Raw genomic sequence first — 24885 nt, forward strand, 5'->3', positions numbered from 1 at the left:
TCGCTGGGAGGGTCGACAAGGAGAAAATCATCAAGCAGGTGCAAGACGGATGGCAAGCGGACCCTATTTAACAGGATCCAGCAAAGCGCTTCTGAGACCAAGTTAAATATGGCTGGGCTACTCCTGCAACCGAACGTTAGTCTCACGGCAAAGTAAAATTTGGATTCCCATTTGATCCCGAATAGATGCCACTGGGAGGGGTGGATGGGCACTATTTTAAAAGCGTCTGTTATGTCTGCTTTTGAGAGCCAAGCAAATTGTATTAGCTTGATTGCATTGTCGACCGTGGAGTAATGCAGGGAAAAAGGTTCGGGCGGAATTAGGCTGTTAATGCTTGGCACAGGGCCTGAACGAGGGGCAGATAAATAAAAAATGAGCCGCTTCTTCCCCGAATATTTTCGAGTGGCGACGCCGACGGGGCTAGTGCGGAACAGGGAAAAAGGTGAATGAGTGAAGGGCCCGATTAAATACCCCTTTTTTAGCTCTTTCTGAATAAGCTGCGAAGCAATTTCTGGCTCTTTCAAAGCAGATTGCAGATTGATGGGCACATAGGTTTCATGAACATCGGAGACAACGCCTACTTTAAAACCCTGAGATAAACCAGTTAACAAATGATCAACAAAAACATGGTCTTGATGTTCAGCAAGTTCGCCAGCCAGAGCGTTGATGTTTATTGGGGTAGATGGGTGAGACTGAAGCAATTCTTGGAACCACCCTATTTTTCTTTTTGATGAGGGCGGGGGCGGGATGGCATGCGGGGGCACACTGACCTGGGATGAGCTTCTCTGCATTCGCTACAAATGTGGAGAAAATTGCAGTTGGGATATGTGCATACATGGAAATTGAAATTATTGCAGATGGGTTTGTTGTTCACCAGGAGCACCTTCCGGCCGCGGACATCGGCCTTGGGGCGGACCGTTGTGGGGGCGATGAAGAGCCCTGGAGCATCTGCGGCAGCAGCCGGTGGGGGGGTTTGGTACGGCACTCTGGGGCAAAGCGGGGCTGAATGACCCAGGTCGCCGCAAGTGGCGCAGGAGAGAGCCTGCTGCCCCCCGGTTAGCAAGACAAGCAGCTCTGTGTCGAGGACTGCCCAGTTGACGAGCGTGTTGTACTGGGCGATGTAGAGTGCAGATTTACTGGACAGGGCCTTGTGGTACTGGTAGAATATATTCCTCCCATACTTCAGATTTAGGTCGCCGATCAAAGCCAGGTATATGTCGAGCTCATGCCTTCTTTGGGGATATACCGAGCATATGACATCACAGTAAATACCGAAGGCCACAAGAAATTCTCCGATTACGAGACCCCTCGATAGGCGAGGGTCGGAGGCCTTAATGACTGCCGTGAAATTATCACCTTCGGCAATTCTTTTGTCGCACTCGGGAGAAGTAAGCAGGAGGCTGATCAAATTAACATCTTTTCCGAATAATTTTGGCTCTCAGGCGGGGGGAAACATTAGCGGCTTGAGGGATATATGCTCTACCTTGCCCGGTGGAGCTGACGGCAGAGGCCAGGGAGTACTGGGGCGGTGGTGACTTGCTCCAGTGACATCAGGCGTGAGTTGATGGCGTGGAGGTTGGCAATAATGGCCTGCATGTCGCTGGGCTCAGGCTGGAACTGGGTGCCGCTTCCGCTAGGCATAGGGTTGGGCTGCTTTGCTTGCTGCCGCTGAGGAGGAGATGAGGACTTCTTGGACCGCTTCCTTCCGCGAGCTAGCCCGGTGGAGACGGGAGGAGGAGCCGTGGTGGCGGCGGTGATGATGGGAGCAGCAGGAGTAGAGGCGGCGACAGCGGCGGAGATGGGAGCAGTGATGGTGGCGGCGGTTGGAACTGCTACTGCTGCGGAGACGGGAGGCGCAGCCATGCTGGGTAGAGCTGAGGCGGCTATGGCTTGGTCAGCGACATTGACCAGATTAGCGATTTGGGCAGCTGACAGCCCTGGTGCTGGAAAAATGTTGGCAGCGGCCAGTTGCTGGAGGAAATCAATCGCCTCCTGGCTTTGGGCTGGCTGCCTAGCAGACAGCCTGCTGCTTCTCCTAGGAGTAGTGCCGCCGGTCTGGTCCATGGTTTGGGAGCCAAAGACGATATCACCATTAAGGTCCATATCCCCGTCAGAATCGGACATGGTGAGGCGAGAGAGGCAGAGCGTGAACAGCAGGAACGTAAATCCTTTTTGCTTTAATGGCATGCCGGGAGCGATAGCAAAGCTGTAAGGCATGGTCGCTGGCTGTAAGGAGAATGACAGGTTAGAGGCAAGGCATTTTAAAGAATGAGCCTAATCGCTGGTTGGCTGAGCTGCGAAAGTGCTCGTGCTTGGTTTTGTGAATGAACGAGCTTTGACAGCGTGGGAACGGAAATGACGATTATTATTATGAAGCCTCCTTTACCTCCTTTATGATGAATTCCTGTTCTGTCCTTTGTCTATATAGAAGTGTCTATTTGTACGTCTCTAAATGTTTTTGATGAATTGAACATGGTGGACCCTATTGGAAACAAGTGTAATGCTTAATTGGGTCGTCCACTCACAGTTAACAGCCTTTGTATTGAGTTTGTGCTTGAAATGTACTGTAATTCTGCAAACTGTTAATACATTTTTCAATCAATCAATCAATCAATATATGTGTATTTAATAGAGGACCAGACCTCAACAAAAGGTGGCGTAGTTGGCTACAGACAGTTTTTATAGAGTAACACAGTTAATATGCACCGCACTTTTAAAACAGTGCACTTTAATCAATGTTTCTGTGTTCTCTGAAAGAGTTGCTTTACTTAATCATTTTTAATCATTTTCTTGTGACTTAATCGGCCACCCGTCACACAGGTTTCGCCTCGCGTAGAACATACACGCCCATTTAATCTAACGTGATGATGTTTATTGTCGCTATCGGGACACGTTAACATGTTTCAAATGAACAGATCTACAAGATAACAGTGTGTCTGTTGTGCACCGCGTTATACTTGTAGATCAGCTTATTTTGGCAAACAAGCCCCTATCCGATGGATCCACTAGTTAATAAAGTAGCAATCTGTAGGATATCCTTTTCTCACGTATAATGGACGGGAGCAGGACGGTAAACTGAACAGGACGGCACAGCAGAGCCAGATCCGGTGACGGTAACGGCAGCAGCGCTCCAGGCCAAACTATGCAGTTGTTTTTCACGAAATGTGGCATTATGGTAGAGGGCTTTGTCACCCTGCTTAGAGACAAAGCCCACAACCATTGGCCAAAGGGTGGCGCTATAGCACTCAATTGAAAAACAGCCATAGATCATGAACTGCCAGCTCATGAACCGCCAGTAATAATTACTAGGTCATTACTAATAGGTATTAATTTAGACTCCCTGATGTTGGTGTCCAGTCATCAGTGGTGGACAAAGTACGCATACTCAAGTATTCAAAATGACAAATTACAAAGTACTTTTCCCTTTTAATATCAATGCATCATGGATTCAAATTGTCAAAAGTGCAAAAAGCTGATCTACAAGCTCAAAGCGTGTCACACCACAACACGAGGTTGTAGATCGTCTATTTGAAGATTCGATCTAGGGGCTCACAATACGTTGCGATGCAACTCATTGTGAGCTTGTAGATCGGCTATTTTGTACACATTTTGAACTTGTGACATGGGCCATTCTGCAATATGAGTACTTTTACTTTGATGCCAATACGGTTGTACTTTTACTCGAGCACAATTTGAATACGGGACTTGTAACGGAGTATGTTTACGTACATTGCAGTATTTATACTTTTACTTAAGTAAAACAATTGAGCCTTTTTTCCACCACTGGTCAATGCCCAGGTCTGCTATAAAGTAGTGACGCACGATACAATCTGTAGCATAATTGGAATGGGCCGGATCGGCCATACCAAGTGCCATATTGGTATCGGAACAGTCTCAAAATAATCTAGATTATACAACGGGTCGTTTCGAGGAAGCAATCTGATTGGTTGAAACAGCCATCCAGCCGTGGTTCAAACGAGCACCACTCCACACCTAATCAAAACAAAGAATGCAGCTGCTCTGTTCTCCCAGAGCGCAGCAAACTCGGTGGCTAGGCTAGCTAGTTACTTGGGACATTTGTGGTGAGTAGTGACTACATCTGTCATTAAAAAAGTTTTTTTCAGCGATTCTTATTTTTAAGGGTAACTGTTGTATAATTGCACTATTACACTCGAGGGTATAACTGCAATATTACACTTCTGTGTTGCTTTCGGAACGTTCCTGCAGCATCGCAGGCGTGCATTGGCAGAGATGTCACATTTGTCATGGGTGTATCCCACATACTAGCATGTTCATTGTCAGCTTGTAGATTCATAAACTGAGTGTGATGCTATGTTAACACATTTTGCTGCACATTGTGAGCTTTTAGATTTGTTTCTTCAGTATGGTTTCTTTCCGTTTTCTTTTCAGGATTTGGAAAGTGATAGTGGTTAAATGTGTCTGTTTTATACATTGAACCAATGGTAAAAGTACTAACAAGAGTTTGTGACTAAATAAATAACCTTTTTGCGTCCATTGGAATGAAGGTTCTTTCATATTCTGCAAACTGCCTACAACTGCTACAGTTTCTCATTTTTATTTTATTTTTTTCTTTAACCTGTACTACCTATACTCAAGGTATTATTATTTTAATTACATCCATTATTATTATTATTTGTTGTTATAATTATTTGGGGTCAAGTCCGATGGGGCAACGATACCTTATTGTTCATACAGATCCTGCCATTTTTCACAGTTTTGACAGTTCTGTGCTGTCGTCTTCCACGAAATTCTGCAATATGGAAAGAGGGTCGTGGGTAGGGGTGGGTACCGAACCTCGTGACCAAGCAGGAACCGATAACATGCTGGGGAACCGGGTACCCATCCAAAAAGATAAATTTTTGTTCTCCATATCGGTTCCCACAGACGCACGCCACAGCCACACACAATTTATTTATTCATTTATTTGCATCAGCAACACAGATCGGCTGAGGCTGCCAAGACTTGCAGTTCTGGCTTAACCGTGCAGTCGGTTTTCGCAAAACTTGGCAATATGGTAGAGGGATATGCTACTTTCAACGGTTGGCAAAGGGTGGCGCTATAGCACTCAAGTGAAAATCGCAATATAAAAAAAAGGTATAGCTCATGAACCTGACAGTCAGCGGACTCCCTCTTGACCAAGCGTTTCCACCATGCAGGTTTCGCCTCGCGTAGAACATACACACCCATTTAATCTAACGTGATGATGTTTATTGTCGCTATCGGGACAAGTTAACATGTTTCAAATGAACAGATCTACAAGATAACAGCGTGTCTGTTGTGCACCGCGTTATACTTGTAGATCAGCTTATTTTGGCAAACAAGCCCCTATCCGATGGATCCACTTGTTAATAAAGTAGCAATCTGTATGTAATGTAACCTTGGCAGAAATACATATATATATATATATATTCTTCGACTACGCCACCTTGGGAATTTAACCCAAGGACATCAATTAAAGTGCAAAAGTATAAGGTGCAACACAGGTTCGGTGTAAGCATCGGAGCAGAGACGTGTTTCTCAAGATAATCACTTTCAATTTATTGTAACAAAAGGATAAAATATTAGTTTGGTTTAATTCGATCAATCAAGTTATACAGTACAATGTAATATTAAAAGGGTAAGCAGGGGTCAACAATCGACTAGGGGGAGAAGAGGAAGAAGAAGAAGAAGAAGTTAGTGGGGTGAGGGTTCTGACTACTTCAATCCACAGCAAATACACTACAAAATCACTTACAAACACTGGTGGGTTAGGTGCACTCTAACACACAGCATGCAGTGAGGAGGGGGAAAAGCCCTCCCGATAGATCTCCCCCACAGTACGATGTTGCCTCCGTAGCTCTGAAGAACACAGGAAACAACAATTAGTATCAATTAACAGGTAATTGGCAGTTTAGTTAATAAGTTGCAGTTGGGTTATCAAAAAGTAAAATACAATACAAAAGGATGAATACTAATCTAGGAAAAGGGGCAAGCACAGCAAGGACTAAGCCTATAAAACAAAACAAAACATAACAGTTAGCTCCCACCATGTACCATAATCATACATCAAAACATGATTAAAATGCATATAGTTTTACCTCAGCAATTACCACAGACGAATAACAGTCTAAGTCCACACTATTGATCCATAATATATAAATGATAGAAAAGGGTTCAGGACAACGAGGCCTTTTCATGGAGGGGTCAGTCTGAAATTTGGACTTAGACTGTTTTTCGTCTGTGGTACTAAGGTCTGGTACATGGCAGTGACTAGAACAGTGTTTCCCAACCTGTGTGCCGCGGCACTTTACTGTGCCGTTTGATGTGTCCAGGTGTGCCGCCTGATTTGACCAAAAATAACAATAACCCTCCCCCGAAAGCTGCAGAATTCCTATTGTTGCGTCGTTGTTGCCTGCATACAATTACATCCTACTTGTTGCTGCTGTCATCATGTTAGCGATAAGCTAACTAGCTAAAGCTATCGACAGTAAACACAATATAGCTAGGCTAGCAAGCTAACGTTGCAATGCATATCAGATATCCACAGAGGATTGTTGCACGCGCGCGCGTGTGTGTGTGGGGGATTCCGGATATAATAATAATAATAATAGTTTGAGTAGGCTGGACTTAGACAGGATGCATTGAATAATATCTGAATAGAACATTAACTAAAGTTATAAATAAGGAATAGAAACCAAGATGATGTGGTCAGAAAGAAATTAAATCCTGTTGTTTTATGTGTAGGCCTACTGGTTTATAATCCATAGTTACTATGTATAATAATAATAATAAAAATAATTAAAATGTTAAACTATGAAAGTGCATAAGAATGCACAGCTTGTATTTGTACTTACAATGTTAAACCCTCAGAAATGTAAGAAAATGTATATATATATATATATATATATATATATATATACACATACATACATACATACATACATACATACATACATACATACATACATACACACACATGCACACCCCCGTATATCTAGGTGTGCCCCGAGATTTTTAGGCTATGAAAAGTGTGCCCTGGGACAAAAAAGGTTGGGAAACACTGGACTAGAAGACATGGCAGGAGGCTCAGGTAAGACATGGCAGGGACTATAGGAGGAGCATGTAGCTGTAGGCCTACACCAAGAGCCTGGTACGCCAGCCTATACTGCAAGTACAAAATGAACAACCCGAATGAGTACAAAAATGAATAAAACCACAATATAAAGTCATATACAAACACTACTTTGAAAATGGCTGATCTACAAGCTCCTGCACAAGAACATACCTCCAGAGAAGTGCAGTTTTGGCCCTAATTGGGTTACATACAAACAGCCTCTTGGTCCTCAACACGGAGGCCTATGAGGAGGGCACCTGAGGAACAACCCTATGCCTACCTTGCTCACACAAGTCAGTGCATACCGATAGCCAAGCAGGAATGAATAACTGAGTACCTGGCTTTATAGGGGAGGGGATAATAAGTGACCACTTGCAGCTGAGCAATTAGGGCGTGGACACAGGTCTCCCTGTTACATGTAGGATATCCTTTTCTCACGTATAATGAGAAATAAGTTAATTTATTTAAGTTTGACCTCAAGACTATCTAGACCAGGGGTGCCCAAAAGGTAGATCACGATCTACCAGTAGATCACAAAGGCTGTGCAGGTAGATCACATGACATGCCCCTTAAGAGTATTTCATTTAAATATATTGAAGAAAAAAAACGATTAAAAAAAAGAAAAACATTTCTCCCCCTCTATTTCCCATTCCAAGTGCATTTGTCTTATACTGTACAGAATGTAACACGAACTCTACTATTCCGAAGCCCCCTCAGGTACATATTTAAACTATTTTCAGCAATGGTATAATAATTGATTTGGTGGGTAGATCTTGCCGAGCTGGTCATTTTGAAAGTAGCTCTCAAGTTAAAAAGTGTGGGCACCCCTGATCTAGACTCTTCTGGGGGGGGGGGGGGGGGGGGGGGGGCATTTTAAATATATATTTATATATATTTTTTGGGGGGGGGTCCCTAGTTCAAACATGATTTTTTTTGGGGGTGTCTCCAGTTCAGTTATTAAAGGGACACTTCACCCTTTTTGCAAAAAAATATATATCAATTACCTTTATAAGATTTAGAACACTTTCCTGGCATTATTTTGTGTAATCACTGATTTTAGATATTTTAGGTTAGCTCTGCACTTAGTTTTTCTTCTTTTTTAGTTCTATCTCACTACTAGAACTTTCTGACTCTGAGGTAGATAAGATTTTTGGCTGTCAACAGCATCCATTTGTTTTTTCAATGTTGTGGACCAGAGCGTGGTGAAATAGTTGCTAAGATACGATACTGCATAGTGATTGGCTCTGCTGCATGCCTATGAAGAGTACTGACCAATGAGCTGAGCCTAGCGCCCTTCCAGACACCAGGTTTCAGTATCTTGCTTTCCTGTTCCTATAGCTCAGTCGGCTGCCCCTTCTTATTACTTGTCTGTGTGTCTGCATGGGAGCGAGTGACTGAGAATCACCATAACGCGCTGTCATTTTTCCACGAGCCCAAAATACGGGATTAAGTGCGTCCCGTATCGGTTCATTACGGGACAGGTCTTTTAGTTGCCAAATACGGTACGATCCCGTATTTTACGGGACGGTTGGGAACCCTTGACAAATAACATTGGTTGCATCTTACAATGGAAAAGGACACAGTAATGCAGTACGTTTTTTTTTCTTTTTACTTCCACAAGAATGTTCTCTAAAAGCCAGTGCATTAGAATGACGGGGTGGGGGGTGGACCGCGTTGCCTGTCCCTTGTAGACATGCAGATCAGGCATTTAAATGCTAATTTGGGTGCTTGTTTTCACCTACCAGGTATGGGTATGCATGCATACAGTACTGTATGCATGCATTTAGGCTGGCTACACCCTGGCTGGCAACAGCGATGCCAGCCTGCCATTGAAACCTTCCGCCGTCCCAGCGACAGTTCTACAGAACCTGCCGAGGCGGACAGGACTAGCCTGCAATCATGGCATTTAAACATGCTCTTCTGTTTATAATCTAAACACTGTGACACGTTTAAAAAGTGTTATAAGTAAGTGTTTAGAACCTAAACGCTTGGGTTTAGTGTGAAACGAAAATAATCGGATCGGGCCCCCATGGCGATTATAAAAACTTAAGGCTGGTCTATAGCTGCAGTGTGAGGAGACAATGTAGTCCGGTAGCAATACGGAAGAGTGGCTCTGACGTCAAAAAGGGTGAAGTGTCCCTTTAATCTAAAATCACACATGAGGACTCATACAGGGGAAAAGCCCTTTACTTGTAACGTCTGTGGTAAAGGTTCTGCTCACAGTGTTACTCTAAAAACACACATGAGGACTCATACAGAGGGAAAACCATTTACTTGTAACGTGTGTGGTAAAGGCTTTACACATAGTAGTGATCTAAAATTACACATGAGGACTCATACAGGGCAAAGCCCTTTACTTGTAACGTCTGTGGTAAAGGCTTTTCTAGGAGTGATAATCTAAAATCACACATGAGGAGTCATACAGGGGAAAAGCCCTTTACTTGTAACATGTGTGGTAAAGGCTTTGCTAAGAGTGTTAATCTAAAATTTACAATTTACAATTTACAATTTAGGCATTTAGCAGACGCTCTTAATCCAGAGCGATTTACATTAGGCAAGAACAAAAAGCATGGGAATACATCACATATGTAAAAAGCATTTATCGCGAAACATGCGTAAGCTAAGAACGTGACTAGAACATATCTATATAATGACACTATACATATAAACTATAACTAGAACATATCTATATAATGACACTATACATATAAACTATACATATATGCTATACTATGCTGTACATATATACTATGAAGTGCTATGACTACATACAATGCACTTATTGTGCTGTCTACATGACATGCTATAAGTCTGTTTCAAATGCTATATAAGTCTAAGAAGTGCTGTGTGCAGTGGCAGCGGTGGCCGAACGGATAGCGGCGCGGTCTTGATACCGGAAGGTTCCCAGTTCGAATCAGCCGTCCGACACGTTAAAAATTACCACCGCTGAAGTGCCCTTGAACAAGGCATTGAACCACTACGATGAAATGTGTTCTATGAGCAGGGCCTGGCTGGAAACAAGTTATTGAGCTTAGCCCAGATACCCTGGGTAAATATAGATTTCATTTCATTTCATTTCATTTCTGTCTAAGGGGGGTAGGGTAAGTGCTATGGGCCATGATGGAGTCTGAAAAGGTGGGTTTTCAGACTACGGCGGAAGATCGGGAGTGATGCTGCAGTTCTGATTGCAACGGGAAGTGCATTCCACAGTTTTGGGGCCAGAAGGGAGAAGAGTTTGGGACGTGTGGAGCGTTGTCCCGGCGTTTTTAGTGAGGGTACTTCCAGCTTCCCTGCGTTGGCTGATCTGAGTGCGCGGGAGGGTTTGTAGGGTTCAATCATGCTGGCAAGATATGGGGGAGCCATACCTTTGGTTGCTTTAAATGCCAACATCAGAGTTTTGTATTCTGTGCGGGCAGCGACCGGGAGCCAGTGCAGGGAGCGGAGCAGGGGGGAGACATGTGAGAATTTTGGCTGGTTGAAGACCAAGCGAGCTGCGGCATTTTGGATCAGTTGGAGAGGCTTCAGTGCACATGCCGGTAGGCCAGTAAGGAGAGAGTTACAATAGTCAAGTTTTGACAGGACTGTTGTCTGGATTAGGAGCTGGGATGATTCCTGGGTGAGGAACGGTCTAATTCGTCGTATGTTATAGAGTGTGAACCTACAGGATCGAGTGACAGCTGTGATGTGAGTTTTGAACGAGAGCTGACTGTCCAGGACAACACCAAGGTTCCTGGCTGTTGGGACAGACGTTACCAGGGCGTTGTCTAGCTTTTGGGGGGGGGGTCCCTGCAACTACATATTTTCAGATGGGGGGTCGGCTGGCCAATTACATATAATCTTGGGGGTCCGATTCTGAATTCGATAAAATTCGAATTCAGAATCGCGATTCCCGTTATGAACGATTCAAAATCAATTCATAATTATTTATTTTTTTGGATTTTTTTTTCTGGTTACAGTTACAGGAGTTTTCACTACATGGTGTTTGTGATATGAAATTTAAGCTTACCCTAATCACATCATCAAACATCATGTCTTCAGTCATCATGTCTTCAGTCATTCTCAAGTTACTGTAGTCACTTCAGTTCAAGACTGGAGTAGATTGTGATGAAATCCTATGTATTGACTCGAGAATCATTTTGAATAGAGAATCGTTTTGAATCTGGAAAAAAAATGCTTTTGAATTAAAAAAATAATAATCGTTGAGAATCGAGTTGAATCGAAAAATCTATTTTGAATCGAATCGTGACCCCAATAATCAGAATCGAATTGTGGGACACCCAAAGATTCACAGCCCCAGTAGGGAGTGAGGCATTACCCCAGGTGAAGGAGTTCAAGTATCTCGGGGTCTTGTTCACGAGTGAGGGGAGGACGGAGAAGGAGATCAGCCAGAGAATCGGAGCGGCAGGGGCAGTATTGCAGTCGCTGTACCGCACTGTTGTGACGAAAAGAGAGTTAAGCCAGCATGAAAAGCTCTGTTGTCTACAGAACAATCTTCGTTCCTACTCTCACCTCTATGGTCATGAAGTGTGGGTCATAACCGGAAGAATAAGGAATACTTTTTTTTGTCTTAGTTTTAGTCGACAAAAACAACACTGCCGGTACCACTACTTTATCGTAGGGGTGGCACGATTATGAAATTATGACCGTTAACCCACCTCTGATTATTTGCAGGGTCATATCTGCCGATACCGATTCTGACTGATTCCGATATTTTACAGAGGAACCACAATGGAAACAGGCCTTGGCCCAAAGTCTGTTAATAAAGTATTCAATCAATCAATAAATAGTTTATACTCTTTTCCAAGTGTCTGTTTTCACAACTGAATGACTACTGAATGAGATGAGTGCACAAATTAAATGTAGAAAAAAAGTTTACTTTTACTTAAGATTTGACATCATAATAGCTTTTGTTCTAGACTAGAGGTACTAGAAACGTTTGATAAATATTGAACTCTATGATGAATTTTTACACCCTTTAATTTATTTAATTTCTTTGCTGGTGAAAACCGATTAAATAATTAAGCAATATTACACAAGAGCCCGAGTTCCGAAAATGGAACAACATATTTTCAGATGGGGGCCCGCGGCCAAATACAGATAATTCTGGGGGTTCTTGACATGAAAAAGGTTTGAGAACCACTGACATAGAAACATAGGTTTCTGAAAACTGTAAGCATTTAGAAGACATTTGTAGAATCTAGTGTCAGTCAGGTCTAAATGGGTTAAGTAAAAGTCTAAATACTGCAATGTAGACGTACTCCGTTACAGGTAGAAGTCCCGTATTCAAAGTGTGCTTGATTAAAAGTACAACCGTATTGGCATCAAAATGTACTTAAAGTACTAAAAGTAAAAGTACTCATATTGCAGAATGGCCCATGTCACAAGTTCAAAATGTGTATAAAATAGCCGATCTACAAGCTCACAATGAGTTGCATCGCAACGTACTGTGAGCTGGTAGATCGGCTATTTGCTATTGGCCGAAATGTACGAAATGCACAAAAACTTCTACACATGAGCTTATATAGACAAAAAAAATCACACGCTTTGCAGTATAGCCTATGGTGTAGACTGTAGAGGGTCATGGCAAATAACGCTGAAACAAGTCTTGTCCAGAAGCACTTCAAAATGAACCACTTCAACCCTAAACAGCGCGTAAACAGCGCCTCAAACTGTGACTCCGCCCACCACCGGGGGAAGTTGTGATTTGCGTTCGTTCACTGCAATGCAAATTGCGGCATTTTCAAAACAATATTGAGCAGAGTAGCGAATATCAAACGTATTTGCAATGCCATACGTTGAAAGATCTGTTGCCCGTGGACAAGGCATGCTACCTCCGCAAGTTAGATAGCATCGGCATAGATGTTTGTCCGTATGTGATTAAGGATTAGACCAAGTTGCATTGGCAGCCATAGAAAATTCTTACCCCAGGCTAAAACCGGATGTGACGTTTTTGGGCGTTCCTGTCTAGCGTGGTGTCAGTGTATATGACAGCCGCCAGAGACATCTATACTGCTGACATCATGCTAATATAAAACTCCATAAATGGCTTTAACTGACTTATCGTGACATCACGAGCATCCAGCCAAGCACTATATATAGAGTGTGGCCATCACCCCTTGAGTTCAGATGAAAGAAGTAGCCCATGTACTATGCTCCACTCTCAAGGTCAAGTCAAAGTCATACGATTTGTCACACGCGTTTTTTTCATTGGCATGTTTGACTGTCAAGGGTTCAGCCTCCAGGAAGAAGCCCTAAATACAAAGGGAATACATCATTGCACATAAAACGACTCCAGGGTGTCTAATGAAGTACTGTCACCTCATAGACACATGAAAAACTGGAAAAATAATAAAATTGTGGCACTCCAACTTTAAATAAATACTTTTTGAAACGTCTATGGGGAAATGATTGGGAAATTCTCTTCTGGTGCACTCTGACTGCGATGCTCGATATCAACATGCGTGATGTGACCAGAATTTAGTTTCTTCTGCATCTTTTTGTATGTACAGTATATATATACCTTTGGTAGATTATTTCTCTATGGTAAGTAACACTGTTTAATTATACCATTGGATGTTTCAGACATTAACCTTTATACGTTTGGAAGCTCAAAACAATTCAATAGCAACAGAAAGTTTGGCATTGGCAGAGATTTGTCACATTTGTCATGGGTGTATCCCACATACTAGCATGTTCATTGTCAGCTTGTAGATTCATAAACTGAGTGTGGTGCTATGTTAACACATTTTCCTGCACATTGTGAGCTTTTAGATTTGTTTCTTCAGTATTTTGTTTCTTTCCGTTTTCTTTTTTTTCAGGATTTGGAAAGTGAAAGTGGTTAAATGTGTCTGTGTTTTATAAATATTGAACCAATGGTAAAAGTACTAACAAGAGCTTGTGACTAAATCAATAACTAACTATTTTGCGTCCTTTGGAATGAAGGTTCTTTCATATTCTGCAAACTGCCTACAACTGCTACAGTTTTCACCTGTAGGCCTGCTACACTCTTAAAAAAGTCCGTCGTCTGATGGGAATGTCCCTTATATATGTGATTGGATCGTTCCCAATTCCAGAAAAGCCATAGAGCGAAGCCTATGAGCAAAGGGAATGTCCCCATCTTTTGCGGACATGCGCACATTGGTGTCAAAAAAGTAGTAGAGTCCGCCATAGCCGCCATTACAAAATCTCTCCGCACTGGTTTAGAAACAACAGGACAGGGCAGGCTGCATGTGTTAACTTTGGAGTGACTGGAACCTCACGCTTCTTTTGGTAAACACGTTTGGTTGGTACGTTAATTACATTAGTTACATTTACAATACATTTATTTATTTTATTATTACATCTCTGGCAGTGTTTGTGTGTAACTTCTGGCCCCAGTTGGCACAAGTGCCCAGTTTTCCCGCGGCAAAAGTTGGGCAAAAAAGTGTTTTATAAAAAAAAAAAAGATAGGTTAAGATTATATTTAGATAGCATTTATTATATTTGCGGGTTTGTGTCGCGTCCGTTCTTGAATGACACCAGTGCTATAGCTCTGGGGGTGAGTGGAGGGTCCATTGTGGCCGGCTTAGCTTCTGCGCTAGCCCGCTAGCTTCCTTTCCTTCCCCCTCAAAAGCTACCCGGAGCTAATTTGCGCCAAGAACGTCAAGTAGTTTCCCCACCTCAAAGACTTGGCTTACCAACAGACCTTATATAACAGATACCTTATATTATATTTGCGTGTGTGTGTTGTCTGTGTGTGTGCTTTAATGGCATGCACAACCTTCTATGTGCTTTAGATTCCCTCGCTAGGCTAGGCCGCTAGCCAAGACAGCATTTACCCCTCAATGCTAGCTCTTGTTTAGCTTTATGTGTGCTGCTCACAGTTAGCTGTTAGCTACCGGAGCTATTGTTAGCTAGCTATAGTGCCCAGTTAGCTAACAATAGCTCAATAATAATAATAATAGCTCAATTTGCGCCAAGGAAGCCAAGTTGTTTCCCCACCTCAAAGACTTGGCTTACCAACAGACCTTATATAACCGATATCTTATATTATATTTGCGTGTGTGTGTTGTCTGTGTGTGTGTGCTTTAATGGCATAGAAGGTTGTGCTTTAGCTTCCCTCGCTAGGCTAGGCCGCTAGCCAAGACTGCAGCATTTACCCCTCAATGCTAGCTTTTGGTTAGCTTTATGTGTGGTGTTCACAGTTGGATGGATAATGCTAGAACGTGTCCGGTGGTGGGTTAGCTCCCGCTGCTAGGCCGCTAGCCTAGACAGCCAGCCTCAATGCTATAGTTTAGATTGGTGTGTTGTGTACAGTAACGTATAGGCTACGTGCTAAATATTGAATTCGGGTTTAGTTGATTAGTGTGGTTTGTAAAACGAGTGGCTAGGTTATGGCCAGGCTGGAAAACATGTTGACTGTTAAATGATTAAATGTGGTCATAGATATTATTCAATAGCCTTGCTGTTCATGTTACAGAAGTAGACTTGGAACTGTAGTGTCTGTACAATTTAAGTGCTAATTAAATGTTTGCAGCACAATATACAGTACTAGAGTAGTTCATTTTTTATAATTTTTTCCCAAGATGCTCTTTTGAAACACTTTCAGTTATCAGTATCATTACTACTATTATTAAATATTTGGAGGGGACTTTGTAGCTATTTGGATCAAATTTAGCCTCAAAAGAGCATATTGGGGGGGGGGGGGGGGGAATAGAAATAACTAGTGTTCTGTCCGCTGGCAGATGGGGCCACCTCTGATTATTTTCTGATTGTCTTATCTTTCACCTCATCAACATGTTGGCTTGTAATATTTGTGGCTTTAACTGTGTATCTTCGGCAGATTACCTGAAACACTGCAGATCACACAGGAATATGAATAATGTGTTTTTTTCATGTGGCCATAAGGACTGTGGACGGAGGTTCTCCAGTTACAATAGCTTTGCTGTTCATATGTCACGAACACATCCAGATACAAAGAGCAGACAAACATGGAACCGTAATGTGTCAGTACAGTTGAAGTGTTCATTTAATTTCTGCAGCAGTGAATATGGAGAGCTTAAAAGTCTTGTGTCTCACTTGAGTGGTCACATATCTGAGGGTCTGACTGTAACGTGTCCCTTTGATGGATGTTCCACAACGTGTAATGTAAAGTCGTCTTTTTCATCTCATATTTCGAGGCATCATAAAGGGTGGGATGTTACCAAGATAGCTCCTGTTCATTTATGTGAAGTTGCAGACCATGTATTGCCAGGAGAAGGATCAAATGTTGTACAGGCGGAAGTAATTGTTGACGATGCAGAACACGTTGACAATTTGAGTGATCAAGTGAAAGACGGCTACACAGAGAGTTTAGCTCAGTTTTTCTTAGGATTGCAGGCAAAGTATTTAGTTCCAGCCTCCACAATTACTGAGATAGCAACTGAGATGAAAACATTAAATGCTATTCATCAAGAATATACTATGGATGTGTTGGCGCGTGAGCTTGAACAGTATGACGTTCCAAGAGCGACATTCACATGTCTTGGAAAGAGTGCATACGAGCAGAGCCCTATTCACAAGGCATTGAATGAAAATGGTCCTTTAACTACACACCACAGAAGGCTGCAATATTACAAGGCCCACTATAATTATGTTCAGCCTCTTGAAGTCAGTCTTGGGTACAAAGAGGGGCAGCAGAGGCACTACCATTACATTCCTATTTTGGAAAGCCTCGGAGCAATTCTGAAACAGCAAGGTGCAGCTCAATTCAATAATCCTCATGTGGAACTGGAAGATGATATCCTCTGTGATGTTACTGATGGGTGGGCCTTTAAATCAAATGCCATGTTTTCATCAGACACAGACACTTTAAAGGTCCTCTTATTCCAGGATGCGTTTGAGGTAGCGAATCCACTTGGATCTGCCAAGACAAAGCACAAAGTATTAGCTGTCTACTATACCTTGGCCAATTTCCCTCCATGCCAGCGGTCAACTATTGATCAAATACAGTTGGCACTACTCTGCCTAGAGAAAGACCAAAAATATTTTGGAGTCAATGAGATTTTCAGTAAGCTTGTGTCAGACTTGTGTAAGCTGGAGGAAAACGGCATACCTTTTAATGGACAGATGTATAAAGGTACTGTTGCATGCATACTGGGAGATAACCTGGGCTCCCACATGATTGGTGGTTTTACAGAGAATTTCAGCTCTGCTGAATATTTCTGTAGATACTGTCTAGCGACAAGAGATGAATTTCGGTCTAACCCTCTCACAGTTTTCACTCATAGAAATCCGGCTAATTATAATGAGACAGTGCAGTTTCTGGAAAGTCACCCTGAGGTCCCAATGCATCATGGTATTAAAGGTGACAGTGTTTTCAACAAACTGTCTAACTTTCACGTATGTCAGCCAGGATTGCCACCCTGTCTTGCACATGATCTGTTTGAAGGTGTGGTTGACTTTGATTTAGCTATGTGTTTGCAATTCTTAATCAAAAAAGAAAAGTGGTTCAGTTATGGGGTCCTTAATAATAGACTCAAATCATTTACTGGTGAAAGCAAAAACAAGCTATATGCTATTAACATTACAGGAGCAAAGATTGGTGGCCAGGCAGCCCAAAACAGGTGGCTTTTGAGATTCTTGCCGATTTTACTGCATAACAGAATTAAAGATGCCGACAATGCAGTATGGGGCATGGTACTTCTCCTGAGGGAGCTAGTTGAATATGTCTGTGCACCTCGCCTTTCAGAGCCACAGATTGCTTATATGAAGGGGCAGATCCAAGACTATGTTGAAATGAGGAAAGAGTTATTCCCACTAGTAAGACTTAGACCGAAGCATCACTATCTGCTTCACTATGCTGACTTGAGTTTACATTTTGGCCCACTCATACATACTTGGACCATGCGTTTCGAATCTAAGCATTCATATTTTAAAAGATGTATCAGGTCATCTAAAAACTTCAAAAATGTAACCAAGTCACTTGCTGATAGACATCAGTTGTTTCAGGCTTATCAGGCTTGTGGTAGTTTATTTAGCCCCCAGGTTCAAGTTTCAGACTCCACCAAGTTCTATCCTGAGCTGTATGATCGAAGCATAAGGACAGCAGTTGACGAATTCGGAATTAACTCGAGTAACGCAGTTGTCACAGAGAAGGTCCATGTTAAAGGCACGTCATATGAAAATGGTATGCTTGTTGTACTGAGATATACTAAAGGGCAACTACAGTTGGGACAAATAGCGAGCATTATTATTAAAAATGAAACCACTGTCCTACTTTTGCTACGGGGGAAAACGGCCAGCTGGGTTCCTGAGCTTGGAGTCTATGAAGTTGATGAAAATGTTTCTGATTTGTTCAGCTGTCAAAATCTGGAAAAATGTACAGAATATTATCCACTTTCTTCATACCAGAGAGGTGGGAGGTTGCTCATTCCTCTGAAACACATGCCAACATGGAGCCTGTAAAACAGTTGGTTAAGAAAGCCATGCCATCACTTAGTAGTGATAAGATGGATGCACTCCTGGCCAGGTTAGAGGAATTAGGAGTTGCCTCTGTGGATGACCTCATCGATGTGCAAGCCTCGGACCTTGAGAACACTCTGTCTGTCATTCAGTGCAGAAGACTCGTCCGTGCTTTCCAAACTGGTAAGTTTTTCTTCTGCACACATTAGTACACATAGGCTACAAAATTGATGTCTGTATAATCTAGTATTTTGCAAACTTTAATTTAAGAACCCCATACGGTGTCCAAATGAAACCAAATGGATTCCATTTGTACACATTCAGAGTTGTGGGTCCATTTGGTTCCGTATGTACACTGATTTACAGACCTGCATGTAAGGTCATTTGGTTCCATATTATGTAGGCCTACAGTTACAGACCTGTAAGGGTCCATTTGGTTCCATGTGTACACTCAAAGTTACAGACCTGTAAGGGTCCATTTGGTTCCATGTGTACACTCTGAGTGCAAATGGACCCTTACAGGTCTGTACATGTAAAGGGTCCATTTGGTTCTATTTGTACACAAATGGCAAATTCACACTTTGTTGGTTTGTGACACATTCTGTGTTATGTTTTCTTAATTTAATGCAATTCTCAATGTCCGGTCTGAGGAGCACTATTGGTCCAAATTAACCTTTTTTGCCTTTAACTCTGACCCTTAGACCTTTAACCCATTTAGACCTGAGCACGTGTCTGTGTCACCGTATAGCTTTTAACCATTATTTTAAACTTTAGGTGTTGGGAAAATAGCAGATCTACAAGCTCATAGTGCGGCCCTGAGTGCCGCGCTACGAGCTTGTAGATTTGCTATTTTGAAAAGTTGTGAAAACGTGTGTAAATCTTTGAATATATGTCTTCTTTCACAGCAAACGGTTTTTAACTCTTATTTGATTCTGGGGGGGTCCCTGGAACAACACATTTTCAGATGGGGGTCCACGGTCAAATACAGATAGTTCTGTGGGTCCTTAACATGAAACAGTTTTAGCACCACTGATATGTTTTTCAGAAAACTGTCAGGATTTGGAAGACATTTTGTAGAATCTGGGCTCAGGTCTTAATTGGTTAATGGCCCATTTGTGCCCCTGGTGTTCCCCAACCGGACTCTGAGAACCAGCATATTAATGGTAATATTGATGAGGTGGTTATGTTATCCATAGATTCACAAGCTTCAACACCCTTCACAAGCGGCCCAACATCTGTACCTCTGCCACAGAGAGACCTGCCAGTCCTGCCCCCAACACCACCTGAGACGACAACACCAGCAGGCTCCCCATCCTGTCAGACATATTCTGTGCCATGGCACAAAATGCCCTCCACAGTCATGGAGTCCTTCACTTCAAAGAAATGGGTACCGACGAAGAAAAGACATGACATGATTCGGTTGCTTGTGGATGATATCGTCTGTACACATCATGGACAGAGACCTAGCAGAGCACAGCTGCGGGATGTCGCCCAGCAGATGATTGATAAATATCCTCTCTCCTTCCAAGAGACAGAGCCCTTTGGAAATAAGCCGTTTGCGTCAGACGGTTGTTCAGTTCTCTTTCAACAGCTAGAAAACAGAGTTGAAAATATGAAGAGAGATCCAACCTCCGGGATGAGGCCAGCCGAGGGTGACACTCCAAGAAGGAAAAGGTCCAGATACTCTGATCGTTACGGATGTGTGGAGTGGCAGCCTGCTGTTGAGGGACCCGAGTGTAGAGCAGCACTGCAGTCTAAACAAGAGGAATTGAAAAGTGCCTTCAGAACCCATGATCGCCACCAGGTAAGGCTGCAACCATCCATTATTTAATTGGTGATTATTGTGTAACTATGGATTACCTTTTGGTTAATGGAGTAATTGAGAAGTCATTTATAAAGTTCACAATGGGGAAACATGAGCTTATAGATCGGAGATATATGTGTTTGTGTGTGTTAATAAAACAATCTATTGGATTTCTTCTATTTTTAGGAGTCATCTGTTAGAAAATTGATGACTGAAACGTATCCCATCCAGCGTGAAGCCATAAACGATGGAACATGTGTCCTGGTAAGGGTCTGTGTATGATGATGAATATCGTATCGTGATATTCACAGATATCGTATATGTTTGCAATACCTTAATTTATACTTCTGTAGAATGATGGCTTTGTTGAACAATAACCTTAAAAAACACATGAAATAATATCATGTATCGTGATAATGCTAGAAAAAATATCGTGATATTGTATTTTTCCATATCGCCCACCCCTATGTCAAGGTCATGAAGGAAGAGTGGCCATTCTTATTTGAAGCTCCTCACCTGTTTGAACACGCATCTCAACTCCTTGGCTTTCCGGTACTCAACAAGCTGGCAGAGGAACTTTCCGGCAAAGAATCGGGCATCAACAACTTCCTCGACTCCAAAGGTAAATTACCCCCCACCCCACCCCTGTTTCCCCAATATACATTTATTGCTACTAGTGTTGAATATGTATTTTCTATTGTATGTCATCCTGTTCACTAATATCTTTGCTTATGTGGTAGTCTCACGTTGCCAAACTGTAGCCTCTTGCAATTTCCAAATGCTTCCATCATACAGTCTGGAGCCACGGAAGTTCTATCATGATTAAAATATAAAGCGGAAGTGGAGCCTCCTCCCCACTTCCGTTTCGTCTTTACAGTTTACACTTTTGAGCACCACAGATATAGAAACATGTTGTATTCTGTATAATTGGTATGAACTGTTAATAAAGTATTCAATCAATCATAGGGTTGAAGCTGGGTGATGGTCCAGTGGAGCTGATCAAAGGCATTGCTAGATACTTAAAGGAAAACCCTGATCGCCTCTTCTTCCAAAATGAGGTAAGTGTTATGGATTGTAAACCCCAGGAAGTTATCTCAACATAATTATCTATATCCAATGGTGGTAGAAATACTCAACCACAGTACTTGAGTCAACGTATAGATAGTGATACTATACGTATCATAGTTGATCCACTTTGCACTGCTGGTACTCTAAGTCTAACCCATTTAGACTGAGAACAAATTTTGGGGTTGTCAAACTTGTCACATGTACATACTGCAACATAATTATATTGTAATGTGTGAATCATAGAAAATATTGAGAATCCCTGTAATATTTCTATGCTTAGTCGTTACCTCTGATTCAGACACTGTTTGTGTACATTGGAAACGTAAAATCATCAAATGCATGTGTGTATCTTCATCTTATTTTTCTCCTCAGGACTCCAACGATGTTGATCTCCCATGTACCCCATGCATCCTACTCAGAGGTTAGTAGTTATCCCAGCAAGCTTGGTATATATGCTCCATTTGTTTTTAGTTTTCCTGCTAAGACAATTTGTTGTGATGAAAAGGTATATGCAGATTAGGGGCAACATCTTTAAATTATGTACAATTGTATGTACAAGTCTGAGAAACAAAATGTTGAATAGCGTTTCAAAGTATTTTTTGCTTGTTCTTACCAAAAACTACTAATTACCAGAAATCACAGCAATTATTCTATTTTTCTTTTGTGCGTGGGTGTGTGATTTCTTAAATTAATTTCGTTTTTTGTGATAATCTGTTTAAGGTGACCAGCAATTCAATATGGCTGTGGATCAGGTCATTGTAAATGACCACATCACCTCCCCTGTTGCGGCCCTCGCCTATGCTTTCTCCCTGTTCTATGTCTGCAACATCGAGTACCCGAAGGAGATGGCGTTGACGCTGGAGTTTGTGCAAAGGTAAGCAACACATGGTTTTGTAATGTTTATAGCTGGGCTATTTGAATTCTTGTCTGTCATAATGCGTCACAACACAATGTGAGCTTGTAGATCTGCTATTTTGGCTCTGCAAGGCTTACTTGTGCAGAGTTCCAGTTGATTACAAACATAACCTGCCAAAAACATTCTAAGTCCATGTTCAACAGGTCAAGATATTTATCTACATGATGAAAATGCTAAATGGTGCTTTTATATACAGACCTGCACACAGGCGCTACGCCAGTGCGCATGCGTCGTCAAAATTAATTCTGTGCTGTCAATCAAGCGCCGGGAAGCGCTTCTGCGTACCGCCTGCTGGGGCCGCCTAGAATGATTATTATGGCCAGAATACTAGTACAATCTGTAGCGAGAGCATTTCCCACCGACTGCCACTCAAAGTACGTCTTGCACAAGTGCACTGGCCATTTTTACAAGTTGTAAAAGGGGATGCTTTGGATGCTTTGCACTCTTCCCATTCGCCGCTGTGCTTATGTTTTTTTTCCGGGTGCTGGAGCAAGTTGCTCGTTTGCGATGCCGTCTCACACAGCCTAGGCACCGGCCACTGACTTTTTACGGGTACAGGTTTTAGTTCCGACAGTGGGAAGAGTGCAAAGCATTGCGGACTGGCACTGCTGCTGCAGCCTGCACAACATGAAGCTTATCAACATGACAACACTGTGTCCCGACATACTGTCCCTTATTATCGTAAAGTCTGGGAAGTGTACACTGTTTGTTTTTGCACCGAGGAGCCATGTGTGTCTAACTGTCTGAGTCTGACTGTACGTTGCCTCGGTAAAAACAAAAGGGAAGCCTGATGTATGCTTCGCCGTGTATGTTAAACAAATAGCTGATCTGCAAGCTCACAACGTGTCTCCTCCGCAAGACCGCAACACGTTGTGAGCTAGTAGATCGGCTATTTAAATATAGATATATATATATATATATATATATATATTTTTTTTTTTAAGTACCTAAATATTGCTTTGATGCTCATATTATCCTTAGGAAGTATTAAGTTGTTTTTATTAGAATATGCATTTAGGGCTGGACCACACATGGACCTAGCTGCAATTTGCAACTCTAGATTATTTTTAATAATGGTATGAATCTAGAGTTGCAATACCCTCCATTGACTCCCCAGTCCCCACCTATCCAATAAATATAGTTTTTCTATAAGTTGTTATTATTCATGCATCCCTCTATTATCCATCCGGCGAGACGGGTCGCCGCATTTTGGAGAGCCAAGTAACTTCTCCAGGTGCTCCTGAGTACTAGACCAAAAAAGTTGTGTGCAGCCCTGTTTATATAGAGCTTTTATCCAACTCGCTTTACATTACATCCACACACACATTCATACACCATTACATTCACCCATGATGGCCGAGGAAACCATGCAAGGCACCATCCTGCTCATTGAGAGCAATTAGGGGTTCATCAGAGTCTTACTCAAGGACACTTTGACACTAACTCTGGGGGAGCCCACAGGATCGAACTGGGAACCTCGCCGTTCCCATCCAGCTGCTCTACTGGCCACTCTACCCCTGAGCCAATGTCCCAAATTAAACAAATAAAGTTGCCCTTCATTACCAGTACAATTTTTACATCATTCAAGCTAAGGGCTGCAAATCCCAACCAAAGATCTATCCTATGTTGCCACCTCGTGGTCACTATTTGACATTCATACTTGTCAAAGCCCAAATTGGTCATAGTCCAGTACAATGTCTATTTCTTCCAGTTCCTTGCATATTGCTCTGCCCTTAGCCTAAGAGAGGTCAAGTTTTCCATATTGTATCTCATTGTCTACTTGGCACATTTTGTGCCAAGGACCACCATCAACTAACTAAAGTATCTCAACTGTGTCTGTTACTCTTTACTTCAGTTTCATCTATTTTATGTGTAGCTAAGATTTCTTCTGTTTCCTTAGAGTTTTCTTCGGAATCAATCCAGACAGAGGGTCCAAGGCAGAACAGCAGGGGAAAAAACGGCACATTCCGGCAAGACTGTCAAAGTTTGTGTCTCAACTGAAGGATTTCCAATGGAGCATTTGAGGTTTTTGGACTGTACACACACACACACACACACACACACACACACACACACACACACACACACACACACACACACACACCACCTTACCTCACCTACTGTCTGACAAAGGACAGTTAGTCTGATGGAGCAGTGTTTTGTGATTCAAGACTGTCAAAGTTTGTGACTCAATGAAGGACTTCGTATGGAACATGTGAGGTTTTTGGACTGCGTGTACCCACACGCACAACCACACACACACACACACACACACACACACACACACACACACACACACACACACACACACACACACACACACACACACACACACACACACACACACACACACACACACACACTACCTCTTGTATGTCAGACTGCCAGTCTGTAACAATGTTTTTCTCAAGGTGAGAATGCAACAGCATTGCTGTTTATTTAGTTTTGAAATGGAAATGTGTATGGCACTAAGGGGGCATAGGGGTGAAGTACCTGCCCCCCCAAACAGAACTTAACTATTATCTATCTCAGAATGTTAGTCTGATGTTTGAGTATTCTAAA

The 24885-nt window shown here is 42.3% G+C and overlaps 2 protein-coding genes across 2 annotated transcripts in view; both read left to right on the plus strand.

The window, feature by feature from the left end:
• Window positions 1-24885, plus strand: part of LOC306930058 (uncharacterized protein) — a gene marked incomplete at its 3' end in the record, with an annotated part of 74182 nt that overhangs the window by 36534 nt on the left and 12763 nt on the right. The gene's annotated exons all lie outside the window — the stretch shown is intronic.
• On the plus strand, window positions 18608-24347 carry LOC306929258 (uncharacterized protein; the record flags this gene model as incomplete). The annotated part of the gene is made up of 8 exons (XM_079509701.1): window positions 18608-18718; window positions 19732-20339; window positions 20526-20603; window positions 20814-20961; window positions 21306-21397; window positions 21780-21828; window positions 22128-22281; window positions 24224-24347. Exons 2-8 carry the CDS (start codon window positions 19881-19883, stop codon window positions 24345-24347), a joined length of 1104 nt encoding a protein of 367 aa, XP_079365827.1. The 5' UTR covers window positions 18608-18718; window positions 19732-19880.

Source organism: Electrona antarctica (genome assembly GCF_951216825.1).
Source record: "Electrona antarctica genome assembly, chromosome: 9".
In the NCBI taxonomy this organism is placed as follows: Eukaryota; Metazoa; Chordata; class Actinopteri; order Myctophiformes; family Myctophidae; genus Electrona; species Electrona antarctica.